The sequence below is a fragment of the Triturus cristatus genome, chromosome 8 (genome assembly GCF_964204655.1).
Source record: "Triturus cristatus chromosome 8, aTriCri1.1, whole genome shotgun sequence".
Taxonomy (NCBI): domain Eukaryota; kingdom Metazoa; phylum Chordata; class Amphibia; order Caudata; family Salamandridae; genus Triturus; species Triturus cristatus.
In genome coordinates this window covers 1124362253-1124390058 of record NC_140591.1, presented here as the reverse complement: position 1 = coordinate 1124390058, position 27806 = coordinate 1124362253, and the positions used below count along the sequence as shown (strand labels likewise).

Genomic DNA, 27806 nt, shown 5'->3' with positions numbered 1-27806 from the left:
TCCTTTGTCCGCGTCCTTACATATCTCTCATCTGTGCCTTTGCCTCTCCATGTGCCCTTACATATCACTACTGTGTGTTTTTTCTCACCCCGTGTCACTACATATCACTCCTCTGTTTGTTTTCCTCTTCTTGTGCCCTTGCATATCACTCCTGTCTGTCTCTGCTCTCCCAGACCCCTTACATATCACTCCTTGGTGTCTTTGCTCTCCCTTTGCCCTTATACATCACACCTCTGTGTCTTTGCCTCTCCACGTGCCCTTACGGATCACTCCTCTGTACATTTTCTCTTCCCTGTGCCCATCCCCCCTAACCCCCTTTGCCTTTATCCACCACTCCTAGATCCTTTGCTCTCTGTGCCCCTTCTGCATCAGTCGCTGTGTCTTTCCTTCTCCTATCTGTTTCACTTTTGCTTTTAACTTTATCTCGTATCCATCGCTCTGTCCCTTGCTCTACTTGGGACCTTATAATAATATGTTCGTCTCCATCCTCTCCCTGTGCACTCATGCACCTCTCCAGAAAACTTAAATAAAACCATCATACTAAGGGGCTGCTAACCGTATCTACCTGCCAAAAATGCACCCATATCCCACAGCACTCTATCTTCAACCACCTCCTTCATCGCAGTCTACGTCCTGCGACGCGTCCTCAGGCCCCTCTGATCTGTCACAAACGACAAAAAAACTCTCCCCCATACAAGATCCCAACAATACACCCTGCCTACCACTCATTCCCCACTGCGCAGCCTGCTACCCGCTATATGTAGAAAACATGCATCAGCTTCCATGAGAGATTTCTCTGAGTGAGGGTTGTGCAATACTTTTGATGGGAGAGTGCCAGCACTTCTCAATAACACAAAGACACTCTTGGTCACTGAGTACCTACACACCTTTGTATTTCCCTTTCATTCACTGTCCATTACTGAAGTGTGCTGTTTAATAAAAGACTTTGCCACACGTGCAGTGGACTTGGAGCACGGAGAGTAGACGAGCCAGCCACACATCTCCCCTTGCTGTGATTTACCCGCTACGACAAATGCTCGTGACCCGGGACACAACAAATGGCCTGCGGTGCTCTTGGTATCTGTTAGACTCAGCAAGAACAATTGTCACAGTTGAAATACAATTTACACCAGGGAGTCTAAAATCCTACTTAAATGGTATTATTGCTGGTATTAATCTTTTACATCACACATAACAACAAATAGCATTGTATCTCGGTGCTTCATCGTCGTACCTGATATACACAATGGTCTAAAACGAAGACGGCAGAGCCAGGGAACCAACGTTCAGCCTTCGTCTCCCCGGGTGACAAGAACTGTGTGATCTTGGACATGCCACTTCGTTTTGCGCCCTTTCTTTAAATTTCCTCCTCACCTGAAAAACTCGACCCTTTAATTAGTAATAGCTTCGCCACTGCTTTAATAACTTTATTAAAGCACAGGTTGTGACTGGAATTTTAAATGAGCAACAGTTGAAAGATCAGGCACTGGAGGGAAGGGCCTGGGACATGGGATCCCCTTTTCCCTAGGATTGGCATCTCCGACTGTAAACAAGACAGCGGTTGGAGGACTATGACCACGCTCTAGGCGTTCAAAACATCATCTTTCGCTACTCAGCCAATTGTCAACTGAAGTGTGTGGAATAATTACGCAACACAAGGGTGGGCAAAAATCAGATGCACAAAATACCTCGTCACCCAACCCTCTTTGAAATGTGCTTTGCCTCTTTGCCTTGCTCCACCTCTCTCCCTCCCTTCCTGCGCCTGAGAGAAGCGCCTGTGAGTCAAATTGCATATCTCACATATGTCTCCTCCCTGCCCTCACGAAAATGTATACATTAAACTACTGGTATTCAAACATTCAGTAATTGACATGTAAACATTATATAACCTGAAGATGAAAAATTACGAAATTTAAGTTAATATATATGTATATTATTGCAATGGGTAAGAGCTCAATGCTTCCAAACCCAATCTATTGCTTTTTATGTAAAATGCTCATGTGGCAATGACAACAAATCAACCGCACTTCCTCCACTGATCGCTGGCATCTGTGCATCTGTCAAAGCCCAGGGGTGCTAACATTACAGCACTCCGAAGATAAACGTGCATGTCTCATCGACCGACGTATGTCTGACCCTCTCGTTGACCAATAATGCTTGAAAAATATACTGCGTGCAGTCTATTGATTACATTATTAAGCCTGCCACCGGGGTCGAATCTCGGCTTTTCTACTTGACCAAATTGCGTCACCATCGCCAAATCACTATTTCCCTTTCACTCGGCAACTTTAGCTACAACATTTTTATAGGTTTAAAATGGTGAACTCGGGACGGAGCTAGGTGTACGTATCTTTATCTTTATGAAGATAATCTTAGCTTTGTTGCAACAACCTGATTTTTGTAATTTTATTACACACTTTTAAGGTCTAACTATTCTCTTCTCGTAAAGTAAATTCACTTGTCCTCTCCTGGCTCGCCAAACCGAACGAAGAAGCTTATCTTTGCAAAGCACCAAGTCTTTCTGAACTAGGGAGACCCCCTTGACCAGTTAACAATATCCGACATACACCTCAAATATTTCTGAAATTAAAACAACCTACATATTATACGTCTGCGGCTACCATGAACGTTGCAGAGACATAATATCTTGCAAAAGATTTACAATTTAACCAGACCGGCGCATCCATAGAGGCTTGAAAGTGTCTGGCTCTGCTGAGAAGTTTGGGGCTAAAACAGACTGTGTGCGGCGGTCTAACAACACCCATCATGATGCCAGTCGCGGCTCGCGGGGGGGGGGGGGGGGGGTCGCACACGGGGGGGAATTAAATATTTTTAAAAAAACTTACCTCACAGCCGGTCCACGGGTCCATGCCACCTCTCAGACCTCTGCTCCCCTGGGCGCCTTCACGAACGGCACTGGAGGGGCCTGCCAACCCCTCTCAGCCAGGATTGGCTGAGGGCACAGCTTACGCTACGCCCGCCGCCTGCCCATTAGGAGACCGAGGGGCTCCTAATGGGCATGCTCAAGCCAGTGCAAACACAAGTGTGCATGACTGGGCACGGGTGAAAATTTGCTCACCTTCCCCACTCATGCGCACTTGTGCTGCTGCCTGTTGCCCCATGTCTGACAATCATGTCAGTCAACATGACGCCGGACCGCCCACCCCCTTCAGACTCTGAAGGGGGTGGGCGGTCCGACGTCATGCTGACTGACATGATTGTCAGTTGGTTCTCCCTCTGCGTCTTTGAACTTAAGTAAACTGATTCAGTTTACTTAAGTTTAGAAACGCCGAGGGAGCTACGGAGCTACGGGCGGGGGGGCCACGCCCCAACGCCCCCAAGGGATGCACCGCCACTGAGTAAAAGTTGCCCCCACCGTTATTATTTAACAATTTCACAGAACTGAGAGCGTCACTGATTCCAAGAATGTCCTGCTTCTATAAAATGCTGTGGCACTGTGGATGTCTTATCAGGGTCTTGCAGGATTTATGTTCAAAAATCCATCGACTTAATATCCTTGAATATTGTCCGGTATAGGCTCTCCTACATGAGCATGTCAGTCAGGGCTGGACTGGGATTGCAAAACCGTCCCAAGTAACAACAAGCATTTGCAATGCAATCGGTCTCGCCTTTGGGACCTTATATGTATTTAGCTATGCAGCACATTAGCCTGGGTGCTGAAACATCTACTGTTCTTCAACATGGAGGGAAAGTAAGCACCAAACTGCGTGACACAGCAGGTATGGGAACACATGGAGAGAAATATTGCCTTTCAGCGGGAAATGGTATAGTCCAAAGCTCTGTTTTTCATTAAAAAATCAGGGCCTTCGGTGGTCATATCACTGAAAGTACAAGATTTGAAAAAAATATTTTTTTCTATGGGTGCTCGTGGAAGACAATTTCTATGGACTGGAATCTAGCAAAAGTGATTCTGGTATTTCACTGACCTCTACTAGTCATATTCTATCAAGACAGTTAAATAGAGGCAGTTGAACAAGCAGAAAGCAATTCTGGTATTTTACTGACATCTGCTGGTCGTTTTCTATCAAGACAGTTAAATAGAGGAAGTTGAACAGAAAAAAAGTCCCTAAGCGGAAGAAAACAAGTCCTGGGGCTGATATCCAGAGCCCACAAAGTACATACACATATAATGTTATACTAATGTATATACAAGCGGTCTCGAATGCTCGACCTAAAAATGGCCCGACCAGTGTAAAACTGGACCCCACCCTTCCGGCCCATCAGGAAACGCCCTGTGCCCGCTACGGCTAGTCCGGCCCTGATGTCAGTTGGTACACATCTTTCTCTGAACTTCAGCTACCATAATCCCTAATTGCTATAGATGCTTTGGAGTTTTTAATTGTTCCTCATGATATTCCAATTTTTATGAATAATATTTTTGATGTTATGGCTGTATGGTAACATGAGTTTCATTCTGTTCTATGCACTTTCCCAATTTTCATTTTGTAATGGTGGTTTAATGCCATGTATTTAGTGACATTTAGTATCTGTTACAAGATTATGCAAACTGTCATCCAGAAGATTGAAGAACAATCTCCAATACAGTAAACTCTAGAGAGTACAGCTTTTATTTTCACAGTAGACAGCAACCCTTCAGACTCTTCACTGCTTACTAAGCTAAACTAAACAGATTTATACACACCATTCTTGAAGCATATCTTGCATAACGCTGCTCAAACCAGGTATCTTGCATAATCATTGACTTTAGCAAACAAGCACAAACAATTGCATTACACAGTCATGCATGTTATTGATTCCAGTGCTCTAGATCACACAGAACACAATGCTCATGGACACTCACCAATGATCATGCATCAACATTCAACCGAGGGGACAAACACAGCAGACATCACCTACTTGTCTATTTCAGTAGGACAATTGGACACAAACACACCTCTTGGTCAAATTATTCCTGACACACATGTACATGTTCACACTGTACTGTGGACTGTATTTAATGAAATTTGTATACATATGCTCAAGAGAATGCTTCCAGAACGTGTAGCTTGTACAACTGTAGAACATGTATTACATACAAAACACTGCTTTACCATGATCTGCAAAGGAATAAACACAATAGAAGTTGTCATTAGCCAATAATGGGACGTTGGACTACAGCACAATAGTCCTGGTGCTAACAAGAACAGTTTCTCTTCACCTGCCATTTCTCCATTTTGTCACAAACTTCAGCACTCAGTGGAAGCACAAATACCATTTAAAACTCTCTGAACTTCCCATAATAGGGTTTGGGGTCACTTAGGGTTTGGTGAAAAAGCAGGACCATCACAAATTGATTGAGCTCCATCTCTGCCAAACCTGAGGATCACCGCCTCATTTGGAAGTGGGGAGCTGCCTCCACTGTTGAAACATTTGACCAGTGACTCATCTGCAACAGACCAGGGCTGCCACTGTTTGTACTTCAGGAGGCAAGCCCCATTTAGGGAAAGCCAACAGGCATTCTATTTCTAGTCTGCCATGCAAAGCGTTGCGAACTTTGGCAGGAAAATGAAAACATAGATCTAATTGAAGGGAGAAAATTCCCTATGGATCAGTGACTTTCTTTTTGTATTTCAGAATGAAGCCCTGCTTTGGTGTTTGTTTCTAAAAAAACAAAATCATGTGCCGAATGTGCCCCCATGAAGCGACAGGCCGCTTGGCATGCATTTTCACCTAAAGTTGTCTCGCTTTCTCAGTGAGAGAACTGTGTGTGAAAATTCATCCCCGACATGGCAGGGAACGCTCAGTACAGCAGGCGTGCCGCAATGGGGCAGGTAGAGGTAGGCCTCTACCACCCCTGTGCCTCTGCACTTAATCCATGCAAGGGAACACGCTCCCTTTGTCATAGGCCAGCTGCATTAGGTCCTGCCAGGTGGACAACCATAACTTGGACACATCATTCCAAAGCACAATTAAATAAGTTATGTCTATTTTGACCATTGCCTCCAGCCTTCCCTACAAGACATTGCTTGTCTTTTTTACCTGTTGTTGTATCACTTCAGCATCACTTTGCCTTCATGATCTCTTCCACAACTTGGCTTTAAACATTTTGTCCCATCCTGCTCAGTATCCCTTCACCACATCAGGCATAGGGATTCACTTGAAGCATTTTCCTTTTCTGTGAAACTATGACTTTCTTTTTTCGGATGCCTGTGACTACAGCACTTGGCTTTTTCTTCTTGATGCTGCTTCTCCCAGATGCCTGAATTTAGCTTCTCATTTTATTAAGACATTTGATCCCTGTGTAGCGCCCACGAGGATTCCAATTATAGTGCTTGCAAGGTAGTACCTGTCATAGCTGGTGTAATACTGGAACACCCAATGCTGTTTCAGTCTTGATCAGTCTTGGCTGTCTTCATTGTATCACTGGATTGTTTCTCATTTGTTTCTCATTTGGCAGTTGCAATTCTCAGAGTTATTCTCCTGATTGTCACAGACAATCTCTTAGCATGTTCATCACAAATAGTCACCACTGTCTCAGTGAAGAAAGATGATTTTAAAGTTGAATAGTAATTATCACCAATTCCTAGGGGACGATTCACATAACTAATCTGAGACAAAATCCTAAACTTACTACTTTTGGTATTCACAGAAGGCATTTAGTGGTAGTAAAGTTAGGATTTCGTCTTAAGTTTGACTTAAGACAGATTTAAGACACAATGCTAACTTTACTACTACTAAATGCCTTCTGTGAATACCAAAAGTAGTAAGTTTAGGATTTTGTCTCAGATTACTTCTGTGAATCGGGCCCCTAGTGTATAAATTGAGTTATTTTAGAATGCAGTTTGTTATGGATAAACTCATATTGGGTTAGCTCACATGCACTCGATCAAGAGTACTGAAAACTGTTTCACATAATGGGGTGACACATAGGTGAAGTAAAGCAGAATTGTAAATACAATGTAAATCCAGCAGTCTGTGTCCTATGAAGCTGAAATGCATCTTATTGTTCAATAAACAAAAGAATGATTTACACCAAAAGGAACTGGTATGGACCATTGTTGTTCATATATAAAGCAGTGCACTGTGCACCCTATGCCTGGCAATGACGTCTTTGTCCATCTTGCAAAGAATGGGCATGATATAGGCAAGGAGGAAGTCCTTATTATAAATTGATGTCTAACGTTGTCATCCTGGCTGAAGGTGACATTATGACATTATTCTTTACAGCTGATACAATATGATTTGACGTTCTGAAAGAGTTCAAGTCGACTTAGCTTCGGCCATATAGCTGAGATGTGGAGACCCATTCTCTTTTCAGTCACCATTCAGTGCCACTCAATCAACCAAACAGCATTTGTAAAGCACAACACTGTCACCCCTGGGGGTATCTGGGCGCTGTATCTCAGTCGAAGAGCCAGGTATTGAGTTTCTGTCTGAAGTCTGCCAGTGAGGGGGCTGTGCAGAGCAGGAGGGGAAGGGCGTTCCAGGTCTTGGCAGCGATGTAGGAGAGGGAATGTCCACTGCTGTGGCTGCAACAGATGCAGGGGTTGTGTGTGAGGGCGAGTAAAGAGGAGTGCAGGTGTTTAGAGGGTTTGTGGAAGTTCAGTCGATGGTTGATGTAGGCAGGTTCCAGGTCGTGAAGGGCTTTGTATTTGTGTTTCAGGGTCTTATGTGCCCATACTTTGGCAGATTCATTGCCACTATAGGCAAAGTTAGCATTGTCCCTGACCACTAAACACCACAGTAGAAAGGGACCCTCTGCATCAACACAACCTTGTCTGTAACTTTACCTTCTGATACTCCAGGCATCTGCTGCAAAACTCAGTACAGCACTCCCATCAGCTTCTATCTGTAATAATGGCCCCCGACCTTCTCACTGGGTGACTCCCAGAAACATGAGCTGATCCCACAGTGGAGTTCATGGCAGGATTTATTTCTGGAGGCTGTCCACTGGTACAGGGACCTGGTGGGACAATCAGATACCTAACTTCTAAGGCCACCATCTAACTTGCCTTGAACTCGTTTTAAAATTCAGACTACAGGGTAGAATAGATAGGACAGGCAGTTATCAAGTTTTCTCCTAAAGGTATCATATTACGTATAGAATTACCTATGGTTAGTTGCCAATAACAGGCTTGTTTTCTATCGAGGGACTCCAGGTGGCATAAGATAGAAAGCAAGAATGAAGTGTGAGTTGCCAATGACATCACTTGGAACACTGAGGGAGAAAACCTCACAAATATTTGGCAATATCCGTGAACAATTTTATGCGGTATGTTGCCCCCAAATGTTCTTCTTTCTTCCCCTACCTCGCTGCTCCTAAAGATGAACAGCTCAGAGGAGCCTTGGGGTGCTATGCACAACATGGCCTCACTTCCGCCAGGGTCCTCCCAGAAGCTGTTCTTCGGAAACTATAGATATCTGGTCTCCTGCCATCCACCCCACTGCACTCTGGCCACCTCCCCCCACCCAAATGTCTAAAAATCACTGTGTGGTGTCCTTCTCACCATGGCCCACCGCCTTAAACACTATCCTGTCTTTAACCTCTTTATATAATCCAAAAATACTAACCGTCCTTCACCATCCCCAGCACCCTCGACACAAGCCTCTTGCAATTCATCCCAAAAGTAAAAAAAAACACAAATACCTGACTGCCTGTCTCTGTATCTCATATAGACTGAGAGGAACAAAAAGGACGACACATTGGCTGCTATAAAAAAAATGAAGAAAACATATGTCAATAAGCGTTCCTGAAGCAGTGGGAGGTGAGGTAGACGAAGGAGATGAAATACGGGTTCTTAGCTGTGCAATAAAAGCATGACCCATTAGGAAGACCTATAAATACATTTACACGCATGCTAAAAAATGAATCTCGTGGCTTGCAATATTTCCTAATTGGCTATTTCATATGGGTGTATTTTACTCAGTGTCAGAAGTGGAGCTCCCGTGGTTTAGTTCAGGAATTACAATTAACACAAAAAGAAAAATATTCGTCATCACAAATTTAAACATAGGTAGAGTTAAAGATGTATGAGCATTCTTCATGTGCTGAAACTGGATTTTCTTTTTCTTACAGGATAACGCAGTTTTGCCAAATCTGAGTACAAAATTCCAGTACACTGAAGGCACAACATATCTCCAGATTGAAGATGTGTCTGCGGAAGATGAAGGATATTATACGTGTGAAATGACCTTTGAACACACAGGGAAAGAGTACAGAGCCACCAGGATCATTTTGCTTCAGACTGTTGGTAAATAACTTCTCATCATGGGTTTTAAATTTAGGTAATGTTGTACAATGTGCATAGTAATGATGTACAGTGGCTACATCCTCTTGCAATTATTTTTCTATGAATAGGCGTGACGTACTTGTAAATTAGGCGTGACTCACTTTTGACATAGGTGTGACTTCTCAAACTTCCATTAAATTGAGTCCTAAAAGAAAGGATTGTGAATAAGGTCAGCGTCATGCGAGGAGCCACTTCACAAAAGCATTCATGAGTATGTAAAATAGTTCTCCTTTAGTACTGTTTTACACACTCTTAATTCCTTGGTGAATGAACCTCCAAAAATATAAAATGGGAATTTATTTTACAGAGTTTTATATAGCGCGAACTTGACCCGAATTGGGCATCAGAGCGCTTTACATAGCACCAGTTGCTTTACATGAGGACTCATTCATTTTTGTTAGGCACGGGGAGATTAAGGGATTTGCCCAGAATCACAGGATGTTCAGCGTCATTGCAGAGACTCTAACCCAGTTCTTTGTGATTTTTCCCTCTGTTTAATTTTTACTAATAGACAGGTATGTATTTCGCGGCCACACACAAAAGGCATTTGGAGGGCCGATTTGCAAAACCAATTATGAGTACGAGAAGGATTCGTTTTTTACAAACTCTTAAATTGTGAATCGTTCTCAAAGGCTGGAAATCCCCTAATTTCTGGAGGAAAGTCTAGGGAATACAATCCACTTGTTGGATTTGCGCCACAATACGGTCCCAAAAATGGAGGATATTTAGTTGGCAAATAGTTCTCTGTGTTTAGAGTTTCCTCCAAAATGGGAGGATTTCCAGTTCCTCCCAAACTCTAAATGAGGCCCTATATGTCTAATAACGAAGTGCCCTTAGTTAAGGGAGAATGTGGTAGCATGCAAAACAGAGAAAGTACAATAAAAACAAATTACTTGTTCAAACAATAGCACATCAACAGTTCACAAACCAACAATAAACAATGAGGCAAGAGATAAAGAGAATATTTGGGGCCTGATTCATAGGAAGACAGTTACAGAAAATGTCAGGTTTACCATTCCCACATCTGGCTCTATATCTGCCCTATTATGTCTTCCCTGTATAGTGAAAATCCTAAATGGTGAGGATTACTCTGCCTTTACTAGCTCTTACAAAAAGGTGCAAAGTTAACTGTGAGATGAATAATAAATAGCAGGTCAGCCGTGTATCTGTAGTGACTCATCCACCACCAGCTCTGGTGAAGTTCCCCCGTGAATGACTGCCAGGGAACGACTAGTAAAGTACAGTTGTGGGTGTAAGTAACTAAAACGTCAATAGAGATGGCAGATAGGGTGAAAACAACATAAATAAGAATATGTACGTCGTTGTTAAAAGTGGGAAAGCACATTGCATGCTCAGGAATAATACTGAAACGCTTATAAAATAATAAAATTGTGCGTTGCAACAAGAAGAGGAAGAACAAAGACGAGGAAGAACACATGTACTTGGTTATTAATCCAAGGAGGAGCTAACACAAGAAAGGAAGGGAAGCCGACAGGAGTTAATCAATCAAAATATTGCAAATTAGAGTGACAACGAAAACAAGTGGTATGCTCTGGATCGGTTGTAAGCCCACTGAACAATACGTCTCACAGCACAGCTCATGTGCTGTGTAAGTAACCCTGGGCGTAGTTTACGTAGTAGCGCTAAGTATAGCTACGCGAAGTGCACTTCTCACTACGCGAGCTACGCGAACTGCGTAGTGCACTGTGCAAAATGCTGTTCGCACTGATTGCACAGTGCCAGTGCATGTCCGCACTGTGCAATCATTGCAAACCGCATCTTGCACAGCGCAAGCGGTCGTTTTCTGCCGCTCAAGTAGATTTGTACTCGAGCGACAGCTTTCTCAACGCGGACTGGTAGTTTCTCATCGTGAGCGGTCGCGAGCATACGCGACCACTCGCAATGAGAAACCTGACCTCCCCGCGTTGAGAATCTCGCCGGGAGGTTTATTATCCACGCTCGCGATCGGCATCTTGATATTGCTGATCGCGAACGAGGAAAAAGTCTCGCTGGGATGTTATTTTGCTCGCTCGCGGTCGCCAACTTGACGTTGAGGACTGCGGGCAAGCAAAAAATACCCGCTACGCGTTTTTGCACTGTGCTACGTACAATTTGTGTGGCGCGTAGTTGCGCAAACTACGCGAGCGTAGCGTAGTTCTACGCCTAGGGTTATGTGTAAGCGAGACTAAAAATCTTTTTTTTTTACTGTAAAAGCCATAGGGCAAGGAGTAGCACCCACATAAGATCGCACACTGCTTATCATGTGAGAATGGTTGGATAACGCAATCATTTAGTGGAGAAGTTAACTTTTTGCAGACAGTTTTTTGTGTATACGATATTCCTGTAGTATTTACGCAGCTCTCACATAAAAAAACATGACTACATGACTATTATGTTGATGTTACACAATACATGTAGAGATCTGCTAATAAAAGGATCACTAGCACCTCCAGGTGGGCCAAACTAGAAAGGGCAGCCAATTTCCAAATTCACTCACAAAGTGTGTTGGAAAACTCAAATTATTTTGGTAGAAATGCCCATTTCAGGGGAAAAATTTCAGAGTTACGAATCAGTAAAATAAACTCTCAATTTTGTCACAAAAGGACTTAGAAAACATGTGTCTCGGGAAAATGTTCATAGACTACAGCTACATAGCTACTGTATAAATCTCAGCATGTAATATTCAATGCACATTTATGCCCCCTATTGACTTTGATTAGATCTCACAGGATTTCGTTTGCTAACTACGTGGACTATACCCAGTTAATCCTATCCTTAGACAATAACAGCCAAAGCCAGATAGAAGGACTACATGTTTGCCTAAAAGAGATGGCAAGTTGGCTTAGGAGGAATACATTGAAGTTTAATGAAAGTAAAACTGAGGGGGATATGTACAATGAAGTGGTGAAGCGCGTCTTTAGCCTCCTGGGCTTAACGACACTCTCCGCCACTTCGGAAATGCAAGGCCGCACCATATTTACAAGAATGTGGTGCAGCCTTGCGTTCCCCCCTGCGATGGCATTCAGTTTAACAACTTAGCACCAACGCAGGCACCCTTGCACCAGAGTGCAAGGGTGTCTGTGCGCAGGGGAGGATTGGTGATGTGTAGGAGGGTTTCTCTTCCTGCACATAAACAATCCTAAAATGCCATTTTGTAACTTTCATGTGTGCTGCATGAAGCAGCACACACGAAAGTTACAAAGTGGCATTTTTTAAAAAGGTTTGTTTATGCATAGGAAGGGACACCTTCTTGTACATAAACAAGCCATGGCATTTTGCTATTTCCATGTGTGCTGCACATGTAATGCAGCCTGCATGGAGAAGCGCAGAGTGCGCATGACTGGTTTGGGAGGCCTGAGAGGGCTGACCAAACAATCTTTGCGCACTCAGGAGTGGGCAAAGCACTCCTCCCCTGCCCTGCTCAAAGAGCAGAGGAGCCCCACCCACCCACCCGCCCGCAATGCGCGAAGCAAACAAAATGGTAATAACTAAAGTTATTACCATTTTATGTTTTGGCTTTCTCGCACTGCGAGGAAGGAGTGGGGCGACGCTCCTCTGCCCTAGTGGAGGAGCCACCCCTGACTGGAGGTTGTGGGTTCACTGTTGTGTAACTATTGTTACACAACAGTGTTAGAATCAGCGCTAGAAATAGTAGCAGTAGAGGAGGATTGTGGGAGCAGCGTTGTGACGTAAAGGGCCGAATTGGAGAGGAAGTGAGGTATGGATTAAAATCATTGCAGAGGAGAAAGTGTGAGGGACTGGCATGGACATGTAAGGGCAGGTTTAGAGTGGACGGAGGAGAAGCAGAGCACCATCACAGGAAGCAGAAGAGAGGAAAGGACAACAGCAAGGGCATTTGTAATATTGAAGAAGAGCAGGGGTTAGTTTAGCCACACTCAAGACTTACCACTGTAATTGTTAGAGATTTAAGCAACAACATAGAGAATGGACAACCTTTTCATAACATACACCCTTATTACTGTGTATAATAACCAGATAAGGCTATTTCAACAAAGGTTTATTTTAGCAGCCCACTAAAATTAAGCTAGATTAGATCATGGAATCTTCGAAATGCCTATTTTTCCTTACACATGTGTGAAGTTTACCATTACTGGAAATTCACACTTTCCTTTTGATACATCTTGTTCAAATTTGTCCATTATCTTTAACTAAAGCTTGTGGCCCTAGGAGGGGGGAATCTGATGATGATTGCCATATGCATTTTCCCCACTGCGAATATGGTACGGCTCTAAATGGTACTATGGCTAAATGGGACTTAGAACTGTTACATTGCGCTACTGACAAACACAATATGAAATGCCCCACATTTACAAGTAAGAATGCAATGTCCAATATAGATCACATCATCATTTCCTGTAATAGCGCACATTTATTCTCCCTACCCTGGATAATGGATCAACCTACAAGTGATCATAACAGCATTTCTGTGTATTTACTATGTTGGGGACCAAAACATATTTTCAGCGCACCCCAAAGCTCATGCATTGTCCCTACTAGACCAAATGGTGTCCGGATAAAATGGGCTGCTGTGGACCCATCTAAAATCTTGCACGATGTTGTCACCCAATGTCAGAATGAAATTGAAGTTTGTCTAGGGGATGAGGTTGATCCTGCACTGATGCTAGAGAATTTCACCAAGATAAACACCATTGTGGAGAATCTTTTGATGAATCCAGTCTGCAAAAATACAAAACCTAAGGCGGGCTGGTTCGATACCAGATGCACGAAGGCCCTGAGTAATCTCAAACAAGCTTTGAGATGTAACCCTAGAAATTCGGACATAATCAAGGCCTTGCGTGCAGAATATGCTAAGAGCCCTAAAAATGAGGAAATTAGGAAAACGGAACTCCAAGAAATAGCCTGGAAAGATTTAAGCCTGGCAGCCGACACAAAAAATAGCAAATTGTTCTGGGATACTGTAAACAGCACCTTCGTGAAGGATGACCATATTCCCGAAATTAACTCCTATATTAACTGCAACGCTTGGGTAACCCATTTTTCTAATATTTTTAACCCCATTAATACAGTTGTATTACCCATCCAATCCAACCAGTACTTCGATGAATGGCCAATCATTCCCTTATCAATTAGCATAGAAGAAGTTACCGATGGTATAATTAGCAGTAAGGGGGGTAAGGCACCAGGACCCGACGGGGTCCCCATAGATTTTTATAAGAATGAAATTGTTCTATGGTCCCCCTTTTTAACAAGAGTTTTTAATGCCGCCGTGGAGACCCAACTCCCTTTGTCATGGGGCCAATCCATTATAGTACCCATACATAAGAAAGGAGTCAAAACCGATGTTTGTAATTACCGCCCAATATCTCTACTTGACTCGTCTATTAAGATCATGAGTAGGGTCATGTTATCGAGACTAGAAGCTTGGGTTCAAGAGAAGGTAGTTCTTACTCCAGTACAATATGGATTTAGAAAGGGAGTTGGCACACTAGAGCAGTGTGTCAATTTGGACCACTTGATTGGCAAGTATACCCTTGCTAGGGAAGGAAATGTATATTTATGTTTTGCTGACCTTAGCAGCGCCTTTGATTTGGTAGACCATTACATTTTATGGCCATTATTGCTAGACATGGGTGCCCCTAAGGAGATAATCTATTTCCTAGCAACATTATATGGAAATCTGTCAAGCAAGGTGCGGTATGGGCTTCTAGGTGAATATACTCCCTCTTTTAAGGTTAGAAGAGGCATCCGACAGGGCTGCGTTCTGGCCCCATTGCTTTTTTCTTTGTTTATTAACGAAGCAGACGCAGCCCTGAAATTATTCGAGTCGGATGCCCCAAGGGTTGATGGTATGCCCGTCCCAATTCTTTTATATGCGGATGACGCGGTTTTACTCTCCTGTACTCCCATTGGTTTACAACGTCTTATGGATAATTTTACTGCTTTTATTGCCAAAAGGAAACTTTTAATTAACAAATTGAAAACTTTTGTAATGGCCTGTGGCAGGAACCCTATAACATCCAGCACTTATTACATCGAAGGCTCCAAGGTTCAGACGGTTAAAACATTCCGTTATTTAGGCATCACGTTCGCAGGAAATAGGTCATGGGTCCAAGAACAGGATAATGCCTGTTCCAAGATGTTGAGAAACATTAATGGCATTTTTAGATTTGCTGTCAAACTAGGCAATCGATGCATCAGAGACATGTTGACAATTTACGAGACACGATATGTCACTGCATCACTTTACGGGGCAGGTGTTTGGGGCCACTGCCAAGGTAATAAATTACAACAAATTGAAAATTCATTTTTAAAACGTCTACTGTGTGCCCCTTTATCTGCCTCTACTGAAATGATCCATAGGGAGGTGGGCATTAAATATATTTCAGACCTGGTTCCAATACGCCATCTCCTATTATGGAAATCTATATGGTCAAAAGAGGAGACATTGCTTACACAATCTATAATACGGGACAGCCTTAAATTGGAAAACTGTTTAAAAATACCCTGGCTTAATTATAATATCCACTGGTTTAAGTTTTTATTCAACTGTGATATCCAATTGGACCCAGAGTGTACAGTTTCTGTTGCTAGAACTGAGATAAAAACAGTTATGCTGGCTAATAAAATAGAGGCTAGATCCCATGCTATCAAGACTCAACCAACTCTTGTTTTTTATCTGCAAATGGATCTTAAACAGGCTTTTCAAAGTTACTTGTCAGTTGTGACTAGAGCATCACACCGTTTCGTGTTGACACGTTTAAGACTGGGTACTATACATCATCTCGTCAACTTCCCAGTCACGAAACAGAGTTCTACCCACCCATGCCCATGTGACGGAGTCTCCCACCTAAGCTGTTGCCACATGCTACTTTTCTGTACCTTTTATACTCATCTTAGAAAATTTTATCTAAAACCTTTCTTTTTATATTACAACACCAGATCTATTAAAAATGCCATGGAGTTGCTTTTTAGACTGGATGATCCACATTTGTGTTTCTATTTAGCCATATTTCTTATGAAAGCTATTAGTACTAGGAAATCTTTGATCATCGATTATTGACTGTAAGCTTCTTTTCGGTATATTATGCATTTGCACTTTGAATCAGGACTGCCCATGTCCAAGTAAAATGTTAGGGGCTCTTTGTGACTTATGCATTTGAACTTTTGTACTTGTCTCATCATGTTTATGTACTTTGATACTTTTATATTTTCAATCCCACTGTTTTTACATTTCATTTTGTTTTAATCAGATTGTTTTATGAATGTATTGCTTATATGGTTGATCTATTTGACCGAATAAAAGCTTTTCAAATTGAATAATGTACATCCTTACTCTTTACAAGATGTATCAAACTAACATCAGTGAAATAGATTTACTGGTGGACAATCGTGGAATTCTACTTACCTTTTTAGGTCAAGCCTGAGTAAGCGCACATGCGCTATTCAGCGAGACTGCTGTAGTGGAGTATGGAAGAGAAGCTCCGCCCACTCTTCACCCATGTTTGTCACTGGCTTGTGTCAGTGTCCTTCCTAAATGCTGGCGTCTGATTCATAAAGAGGCTTGCTAGTCCCTCCTTAGTACCACCTTGTCTTCATTTGTCACCTCTCATGGTGACTGGCCCCTTTACTTCGGCTGTTACACTGTACACCTTCTTTAGTCTGTGGGCACTATTTTTATTAATGAGTTTCTGTTACTGTAGACAGCATATGGGTGCCGCTTTCAATAACACGGGCTCCCGCTTTCACTTTAACCCAGGCTCCCAGCATTCTCTCAATCCCCACCCACTGCGTCGCTGTTTAAACTCGCTTTGTCGCTCTCGTGTGTTTCTGTCCCCCCCCACCAAGCAGACCTAAAGCTCCGCTTCCTCCATGAGCCCGCTTTGTTGCCGTTATCCTTGCTTGTTATCCCATGGTGTTTGAGAAGGACGCAAAGTATCTGTGTTGCTGCTCGGAATGCCCCTGTAGGCATAGTTCCAGACATAAAAAACAGGGAATTGCCTTTATTAATGGTTTTACATTTCTGTAACCGGGAAGGCCCTGAGCGTGCTGCGAAATGTGCCTAACTTAATGTAATCAACCCACGTTTGTGCTATAAACTGGAACTGTGATGAAAAACATAACAAAACATGCATACTTTTCCAGAAATTGATACTGACTTTTTAAAGCACAGTAGAGAGGTACAAAACCTGCAGCGTGCGTGGTAAGGTTTTAGCCTTCTCTGAGGTGGGATCCAGTCACTGGAATTCACTGCTGTGAGGAATCCACCCACATCTACCGCTGCAGCTTGGCGCGAGGCCACCTGCTGCCCAGGCCCTTCATGAGCGACACCAGGACACTCTGTCTTAGACACCAGCCAGGAATGCGTGTTTGGTGAATACGGCTTCCGCAATCGTAGCCTCGTGCAGACAGAGCCAACTGTGAAGACCCGTATATCTATCTCCAGGGGTTTGTGCAGGTGGAGATTTCGATGAGTGTTTTCGATTACGCCGCGTTCGATGACTTGTCATCGAGAAAGGCCGGCTCGGAGAGTGGCCCTCAATCTTGTACTGCCCTGCGAGTTGAGTGTGTACACGAGCGCCTTTGTTGTTCCTAGCTGACAGGGTGAGTTGCGCTCTTGCACTGTTGTCGAGCAACTGTTCTCACATTAAGTGGCTGTCTACTTGGATGTGAAATTGTTGTGACGTTTCTACCTGCATACATCTTATAAAGTGTTGTGCTCCACACTTAAAAATCTTTAGCACCGAAAGCAAAGTTATGGGCATGCTGGGATGCATAAGGGCTGCTGGCAAAGCCCTAGTCCCCAGGTAGTCAATGTCTTTATCAAGAGCCAAACGTTTGTAAATATTGCAGAAGCACATGTTTGTTTACAGCGCTAAATATTGTACTTCTGGTGTATTTATTAGACCAGTTCAAGCTGAGGAGCGGTGTAGATAGTCAAGGGACGCGGTTAGATCGCTGGTTCATTTACTCTATTAGCTCCATAAATTGAATCGTCTTTGACTGCGACTGTCTCTTTTTTAAAGGTCAGTTCACATACTTTGTAAAACATGATTACAATTTTCATTGTTACAACTTAGGTGTTTTCTTCTTTTTGTGCTCTGGACAGTTTTGGGTTTTGTTCCTGAGTTCACAATGTGGAATGTCTGTTTTTGAAGTATCATCTGCTGTTTCCACAAAACCAGTGGGGGCAGCCAGCGTTTTTCGGTGTCTCTTCAGCCTACAAACAAAAGAATCAATGTTTTGTTAACAATTGTATTGGGGGTTGAATAATTTGTAATCATTCTGCTAATGACTTGCTTTATGATTCTTTCCACTGCTCCTTTCTTCGGAACAGTGCCTTACACCGCACTGTAAAATTCCAGTGCCACAGCCCTTTTCCGTGCTGCATCGTCTGTTCTATAATTATTACTCAAACTCCCGTTCCACACTATTTCCTTCAATTTCCACTACAATAATTGGAAGCAATCTGGCACTCCTTTGCCAGTTTCCAGAGAGAGGCCAACAATAGAATGGTATGGAGTTTTACGTCCGTTCATAACCGAACCGTTATCATCAATAACAGAATGTGGTGCTAGCATTTGCTAGTGCACGGGGTAGCGGGGGCATTCTGTCGCACACATAGAAAGAGGAAAATGCCTTGAAGGATTGTTTTTGTGAAGAAAAGCGTCCCTTTATGCACAAACAATCCCACTTGTAACGCAGGCACCCTTGCAGCATGGTGCAAGGGTGCCTGCATTGGCGCTAGACTGCCACAAGTGTGCCAGCGCCCGGAGACAGAAGAAATACACCATATCTTTGTAGGTATGGTGCATTTCTGCTGTCTCCATTTCACGCAACGCAATGCAGCAAGTTGTCTGACTGCGTTGCATTGCTTTAAATGTTGATAAATATACTCCCGGATCCGCAGGATGGGGGTTTCTGCTGGTGTAAGGGCCTTTGGTAATGTAGGATGAACAACAGACCTTAATATGCCTAGATGCCCATGCCGTACATCTAGTTAGATGTGTGAGTGAAAGTCTTTTGATTGGGTGCACTGGTCTGGCAACTTCTTAGGGGGAAAGTAGTCACCCGCTCTCTCCCCATAGTGAACAAGTGTTCATTTAATTTCACAGCAGTGATTATTCTGTGTACCCTCCAATTCCCAGGAAGCTCCTTTGACTTATGGCGCCCAAAAAGAAACTTGCACCTAGTGGCAAATTCTTCCAGAAATAAGCATGTCAGTTGCAATAGTAAAGCAGAACTTTATTTCTTTGAAAAAATATGTTTTAACTGTGCATAGGTATTTTTCAGGTTTTAAGGTTATTGGACCCAAGGATCGAGAAGAGTAGCAAGAGTTCTGGTAGCAGCATCTAAAGAAAGGGGTGCGGCCACTGTGAAGGTGGTCTCGCATTTGCGAGAGTTTGAACTCTATGCATTAGAAATTGCAATGCTTTTTATATATGTGGTGGTTTTGAAAACACATAAATAAAAGGTATTTTCATTACAATGCCAATGGCTTAAACTCTTGCAAATGCGAGACCTATTGCATTGCAAATGCTTGTTATAGTATATTTCTAGTGAGTACATCTACTTTGCATTCCCCAGGGATCCCTGTTTAAGAGGGAAGGTGGCATGCGGCAATGTCGCATGGAGGATTAGTTTGCACAAGAATCTACCATATGCTGACTAAAAACAACTTAACTAATTTCATTTCATCCAACAAAATAAGTAAAGTCCCTTTTAAAAAAAATGTCACATAGACTAAAAACTTCCCTAAAAATGCACGGTGAAAAAGATGGGTGGTCAGTGTACTGGGAACCCCCATTACAAAAAGAACGCTTTAGCGGGGGGTAGGAGGAAGGAAAGCAGAAAAAAACAGGAACTAGCAACAGGAAGCTGAAAAATAAACAATATCTTTTTTTCTCACCAGGTTGTATTAGTCGGCCTTTTAAATCTCATTCAAGTTGAAAGCTACATGACAAAGTTCAGACTGATGGTTAGGCGGAACAGGCTTATTTAGGATTGATGTTTACCAAAATCAAATGTTCCAGTGTGTAAAAGGCTGTGCGGCCTATTTCTGAGGTCATTTGCGTCGCTCTTGCACCATGCAAAGTGGTGCAAGAGTGACAGAAACCTTAATACAGGTTTTGAAGCCACACAAAGACACTTTGCATGGCTCTGAGTGGCTCCAAAAATTTGGAGTAACGCAACACAGTGCAAAGTGCTGCGTTACTTTGCCCTGCCCTAGGTAGGCGTTCCATGGGCCTTGTGTGGGTTTTCCCACGCTACTCCCATGGGTTTTTGACGTATCCCCAGATTTACAAGAACTTGTAAACCTGGGGATGTGCCAAAAACGTACACCTTCACAACCTTCACACGGGATGCGTAACAAGGAGAAATATCTCTATTTCTCCTTGTTTCTTCCTCTTTCCATGTTTGCTGCAATCTGCAGCGCACATAGAAGGAGGAATATGCCTCACAGGGTTGGTTTTCTACAGGAAGATGCCTCATCCTGCATGAAAACAATCCTGCATGCAACACAGGCACCCTTGCACCCTGGTGCAAGGGTTCCTTTGTTGGCGTTAAGCTGCCAAAAGGACACCAGCGCAAGGGAAAGTACAGGAATGCGCCCTATTGCCTTAAATATGGAATATTCCTGCCCTTTACCTGTCATGCAGTGCAGCGCAGAGCAGCAAGATGACTTGTTGCACTGTACTGCATGGCTTCCTCATTAATGATGCACTTTACCTTTAACTCTTCCATAATTTATACATAAGGGGGCCTATTTTCGAGCTGGTTTGCATCGCTGTTGCTCCACGCAATGTGGTGCAACAGCTTCGCTAACCTTAAGTCAGACTTATGAATCCAGGAAAGGCCACTGTGTGTTGGCCTGAGTTAAACCATAAATCTGGAGTAAGGCAGTGCAGTGCAAATCGCTGCATTGCTTTAGTCTTCCCTGGGAATGCGTTCCATGGGTGTTGCCTGGGTGTTCCCAAGCATCTCCCATTGTTTTTGACTCATTCCCGGATTTACCAGAACTGGCAGACCTGGAAATGAGGTAAAAATATGTGCCTTCCCAGTAGAGGCACATATATAACGAGGAATATGCCTCTAAAGATTGTTTTTGTGCAGGAAGGTGTCCCTTCCTGCACAAAAACCATCCTGCATGCAGTGCAGGCACTCTTGCACCATGGTGCAAGAGTGCCTGCGTTGGTGCTAGGCAGCTGAAACGGTGCCAGTGCAGGGGAAACGGCAAGAATGCACCGTATTGTCTTAAATACGCAACATTCCTGCCCGTTCGCTGTCATGCAGTGCAGCGCAGCTAGGTGACTGGCTGCGCCGCACTGCATGACAAGTTCCTAAATAGGCCCCAAAGTCTTTATACATTTGCAAAATGACCATTGATATTCACAATAAACATATAATTAGAAGACTCACATAAAGGAGGTTAAAGGCAGCCAGGATACCACCCTTACCTTCAAATGCACTTCTTTTAGGTCTCGCTAGAAAGAGCATTAGGTCTGCTAATTGTAACGTATGTCAATGTAGCAATGAAGATAAGGCAGTAGAAAGGGGCTCACCCCAGGGAATACTTTGGAACATGGCAGAAAATAATGAAATGAAAGATTCGACGAAACACCACTTACTGGTCGTGAATGTCTGCCTTCACTAAGCACATGATATAGAATACTAAGGACTGCTCTGCACACAGATACAAATCGTGCTAATAAAAAATGTAATACGAAATATTTAAAAAGCTAAAGCTATGGATTTTGACAAAGCTTTTAAACATGAAAGGCAAAAGAGATGTTCAGAAAACGACACAATGGCGCATGTGTAAGATGAGGGATAGAAAGGAGAATTCTACCACACAACAGAGGTTTGTATTCTGATTTCACACACTGGCTATTTTACAGAATGATATGCAATCCATGCAGAGTCACGCCCACCAAACTCTTCTTCCGGTTGAACAACCTGTGGAGAATCCATTGCCAGGCCTCATGCTTTGTGGTACTGACTGTATCAACACTGTCACAAAAACAGAAAACCATGAGGGCACCAACAGTAAATGGCAATATTTGCAGCCACCTTTTGACTGTAATTTGTCCACTTTTTGTACTGTTTTGTTTTAATTTTTCAGACACTGTTCCTTGTAGTTACAACCTGAATTTCTTATACTTTTTTCATTTAGTGTTCTATTGATTTATTCTCCCTTTTCCTTTGTTTCTACATTTTTTGTTGTATAGCCCTTCCCTTTTCTGCTGCTCTTCCATCCCATGATAGTTAGGAAACTCACATTTTTGCATGACTCATATGCTTATAACCACTTTTCCAGGAGCATGTGGGTCACCTTGTGGTATTTTGTATAGATGTGGAACTTCACCTTGTATGCACGTTTCAATGCAACCTCTAATGCAAATAAAATGTAATGCGGTAACTGTTGTTAAACTGGTGTGTACATGGTCAATATTATCCTATTTTTGTTGTGATCTAAAGTGGACCCAGCCGAATAGGACGCAAAGTTTATAGGAATTTGTAAGGAATTTCTTTTTGTCATTTCTTAGTTTAAAAATGATGTTCTATCATAATTAGCGTTCCTCTTAGATAAACATTTATTTTTATTTTTCACCCTGGGCAGAGCAAGAAAAGAAGGACCAACCACTGATTGTCTATCCAAATCACAAGGCAATAGCGGCAGCTGTGGGTAAGGCATGGAATGAGTTGAGCTGCTCATGCAGGCGCTAGCCGTCACTAGCATATCCTCTTGCATCAACCTGAATGTAGTTGTATGTATGCATATGTTTGTATTGATATTCATATAGTGCACACCTCGCTCACAAGAAAGAGGCAGCGATATATGCAGGAGTATCTGAATTGTGCACCTATTCGATTGAGTAGAATATTGGGTGGACGGTTGAGGGAGGGTAGAATTCCTTCACTCTTAGGGAAAAGACTGGAAGAGCTGGAGCCCATAGAAGTAATGGATGGAGTGATTCTTGAATAGTGCTACTTTAATTATATTTTAAAGGAACAAGGACCAAATTTGGGTGTCATTCCTGATTCGTAATAGAGCTTAAAAAGACTTGCCACTTGGACGTTTCTTCTCTAGATGTCTTCACCTCCAAGCTTGCGAGTACTTCTTGTGTTGTGGTCACTTCCTCCAATGGTTATTTTTTTCCTTCCATGGAGGTAGGTGGTTGTATGTAGGGCACAAGTCTTGAAGATGGAATGGGCTTGCAGTGGTAGCCACTGTGAACCCTTCGATGAAGTGCAATGAAGGGCCTTTTAATCAATGAGAGAAGCAGTTGTGGACAAAATGATTCTTAGCAGAGGCATTGTTGAATAGTGGGTACCCGCAAGTAGGGTATTGCCATGATCTAAATGGGAGAGGATTAGGTCAGACGTTGGATCGGAAGTCTAATTGCATGAGGAAGGGTTCATTTTTTGGAGAAGTGAAAGCTGATGCCAGGCTGTCTGATTCTACTTGGTGGTGTTAGTTTATGAGGAGAGGTCACCATTCATGATGAAGCAGAGTGGTATAGTGGTTTTGGAAAATTTGGTTGGAGTCCTTCAGACAAATGTTTCTGATCCAGTCGTTCTATTGACCTTTTCTGCTGCAGTTCATGCTGAGGTCAAATTTAGTTATTTTTACCCTGAGCTTGAAGTGGGTATGGAGCATCTATGTTTGGATAAGCATGAGTCAATAGTTTAGATGGTGGACGTCCTTTACTAAGAAGCGGTTCATAAATAATTAGGTGTTTTCAGTTCACTTAACTATTATGAGAGAGATGATTGTGCTTTGGGGGAAAATGGTGATTCTGGAAGGCACTGAGATTTGATCCATCTGTTAGAATTTGTGGCAGTGAGTGAGGTAGGACGCAAACTACTGTTGTGCAATGGTATTGGACTCCATAATTCTTGAATGATGAATTTTGAGGACTAAAAGGTTGTTGGCGTTGAAATTTGTAGAGAAATCCAATGGAACCAGAAGAAGGGGTTGGCATCGTCCACGACTTACATGGTTTCCATTTCAGTGCTGCAATGTGGCCTGAAAATGGACTGATAGACTAGTAAACGGTTGCTTATGTCGATCTACTTTTGCAGTTAGCTTCCCCCTGCTTTCTCAATTACCGTCCCAAGAAACTGGAAGTAGATGATGGGTGTATAGTGAGTGAAGATGTTCAAGTCATTGCTAGCTTTTTCTGGACTGACAAGCTGTCTCCGGTTTTGAATATATCACGCAAGATGCCATGCATTTTGGAAGCAGTGATTATGTTGGGTATAGGGGCCAATATTTGTACTTAGAAAGACATCAGAAAGGTGAAGGAATGATTTTGTTATCTTAAGTGGTAACCTTTTGGGAAGTGAAGATGTCACAGTATTTTGAGATAAGTGTTTGTATGTTACCCGTTTGAATGCTATGGCATGGTGTTGGTGAAATTTTGAATGTTTTTTTGTTAGCGTTGGTGTGATTTATGTTTTTTATTATTACTGTGTAGAATAACGTAGTAGCAATGCATTTGTACATTGAGTGCAACTGTATTCCTAGGATGTGGGTGGATGTAGTGTTTGGCAGCTTTAAATAGGGATTTGTTTTTGTTAGAAGCTTCTATGGTGATAGCTTATGTCTTTTCCCTTTTGTGCTATTTTTTATTTTTTGCAGAGAAATCTTTTGCTGCCAGAAATTTCTTGGATGTACCAAGGTAGGGAGAGACTTTGTAGTGTAGATTGTGTTTTTAGTGGGGCATGAGTTTTGATGTTGTGGTCTTGCGTGGTGTGCAACAAGTCTGGGAGCATGTTGATATTTGTTGTGGTGTTGTATGCATCTGCTAGTGGTACTTACTTGCTCAAGTGAGTTTATAAGGGTGTTTATGAAGGTACAATATCACAATTTAGATCAAACACAGTGATTGGTTGGGGTGCTTGTGTGTGTTCAGGATGTGGATTGGATTGGCCAATGCAACAATCCAGTCAAGAACTATTGAGATGGTAGGAGAGGGATGGCATGGAGTTGAGGACCACGTTGAGGATGCTAACTTTCTTATAAGTATCTCTCGTATTTTGTTATTTTAGGAATTGGGTTTTGCGGGTATAAAGGAAGCCTTCCTTCATCTGCTTGTGGCAATGACTCCGGGAAGGGAGAATAGAATTTAAAAGATATTGTTGGAATAGTAAATAAGGCGTTAGGGATGAGGTCTGTGATGTCTTCTGTGAATGCTCTGTTTATTTCAGGGATCCTGCAATCAGGTGGTAGGTGGAAGCTTTGGACATGGACACAGGCTGTATGAGGGTCTTCATGACGAGGATATGGTGGGTTCCTGGAGCATCCATGGCCTAAATGATTATTGGAGAACTTCAAGGCAATATCTGGTTTTGTGTGTGCTATCAATTTCTGCAGGGCCAATCTTGATGGGACAAGGACATTTCAAATGTATATGGAGGTGGGGGTGTGCCATGTTTCCAAGATGAGGAACGTACCAACGTTTCTGGGTGGCAATGATATCTGTAATGTTTTTAATGTGTCATTCTGTTGAGTGAGCACTGATTAGCATACAATGCAATGCATTGAAATGTTTTATTTGTCAGGCGGTGTGGGTGGTGATGAGTGGTATATGAATGAGATTTCTGGAGCTAGAAGTGTGGGTACACTCATTAAAACTTGTAGGTTCTTTCTGCACCTGGGTATGGTTATTGTGCAGTGGGCATCTGAGAGCAGATACATGAATTTACCTTACATAACTTGCATGATTTTGGTATTTCAGAAATAAATCTGACGTGTCCTTATCAGTGCTTAAATAAACATGCGCCCCCAGTACTCTTTTGCCATTCAAAATACTTTTTGCCACATGACCACAAAGATTTTTTGCTATGCCCAATAATGCTGCAAAGTATTTCCAGCTCACTGTATAACGGTGTTGATGACCGTTAATATCCTTTAGCATGCCGAAGCCAAAAATATTTCCAAGATGTTTAGCCTCTTGAAATAATAGAGATCTTTGGAGAAAATTAAGAAAATTAAGATTATTTTAGGGTTTCAGTAACTGCTTCATAGGGGTGAAAAACACGCAAATGGATAAAATAGGCATATTTCATCAACAGGTTCAAGGTTAATCATCCCATGCAAAGTGTTCACTGGACATGCGAGCAACTCTCAGACTGTGGTTTGGTGGCTGGCAAACAACTCATATATTGATGAGCTCTTCCAAGATGGCCGTGTGAAAGAGGGACATTTTGTGTAAGTATTTTGGTCCATATAGTAAAAACATAAACTTTACATCCCTTTTGGTTGTTGCATTATGTTAGTTTAAAGCAGTAAGTATGTACTTTCTGACTTAAGGGGTATAGAAGGCATATCTATGGAACTAGACATGTATGTGATCTAGAGGGGTGTACAAAGCTTGCAGTTGAAGAAAATTCCCGGGCTACTTTAGGGTTTCTTTCCTCCCATTATCACAATCTCAGTTTTGCTTCAGTTCATGCAGGTTGAGCCAAAGAAACACATGGTCTAGGAATGAAGTGAAGGTTGCATGATTATGAAGATGTAAGAGTAGGTTTGGATGTAATAAGTGTTACATTGAAATTGTACTTACCATTGCTTGATAGACTGAGCCATGGTGTTACTGAGATACTGAAACAAAGGCAAGAAAGATGTGACCCCTAAGCAGGACATATAATTGTGAGTCCGTAAACAGCGTGCTTTTTGTTGAAAAGTGCTTCAACACCTAATCAAGGGTAGCAAGCACTAAATAAATGCAAAACTTTACTCTTCTATCCTTCCACTATCCTTCTCAATCCAAAGAACATACTAACATATCCACCGCTCAAATTAATTTCATATTTCACTATACTAATTCACCACTAATCCTTTCTGGGTACTGGAGTAAGCGCTATATAAGAAAACAAGTTACTTACCTGTAACTTTGGTTCCCCAGTATTGGTAACTTTCATAGATTCTCATGCTTTGTATCATTCCCCGTCGTCGGAATGGGAGCCTCGGTAACAAATATATATATATATATACATATGTATAACCATAGAAACAAAAGAGAAAAATAGGCCTAGGCCTCATCTCATTTTGTAGTATATCACCCTCTTTGTGTAAAAGAGCCCAAATTTTTTCCAGGGCCAATCAGCACAGCCTCACCCTCTGGAACCTTCCTGAGAGAGCTCAGAGCCTCAGAATTTCGTAGCCGTTGTGCCAACAGCCACTACCTTAGTAAACCGGCAGAGCTTTCCCAGGGGAGGTGGGTGGGCGCATGAGAATCTATGAAAGTTACCAATACTGGGGAACCAAAGTTACAGGTAAGTAACTTGTTTTCTTACCCCAGTATTGGAACTTTCATAGATTCACATGCTTTGTATCAGAATAGCAAGCAGTAGATCACGACAAGCACATTTCGGTAAATACATGGCTTTACAAAATCATCTCAGTGTACATGATAAAACAACCATTACTGAAACCAAATGTGCTTACCAGGATGGAGGGATTGTAGGGAAAGCTCACCTCTCATTGAAAAAGATTCCGGAGGACTGCTTGACCAACAGCAGCGTCAGCTCGTCCCACCGATTCCAGGCAGTAGTGCTTCGTGAAGG

At 42.5% G+C, this 27806-nt stretch overlaps 1 protein-coding gene across 1 annotated transcript in view; it reads left to right on the top strand.

Moving 5' to 3' along the window:
* Nucleotides 1-27806, top strand: part of LOC146805481 (interleukin-1 receptor type 2-like) — a 90213-nt gene that overhangs the window by 21525 nt on the left and 40882 nt on the right. Inside the window, exons 5-7 of the mRNA XM_085622743.1 lie at nucleotides 9038-9212; nucleotides 22852-22917; nucleotides 26313-26448. Coding sequence (XP_085478869.1) covers nucleotides 9038-9212; nucleotides 22852-22917; nucleotides 26313-26448 — 377 coding nt within the window. The remainder of the gene's footprint in view (nucleotides 1-9037; nucleotides 9213-22851; nucleotides 22918-26312; nucleotides 26449-27806) is intronic.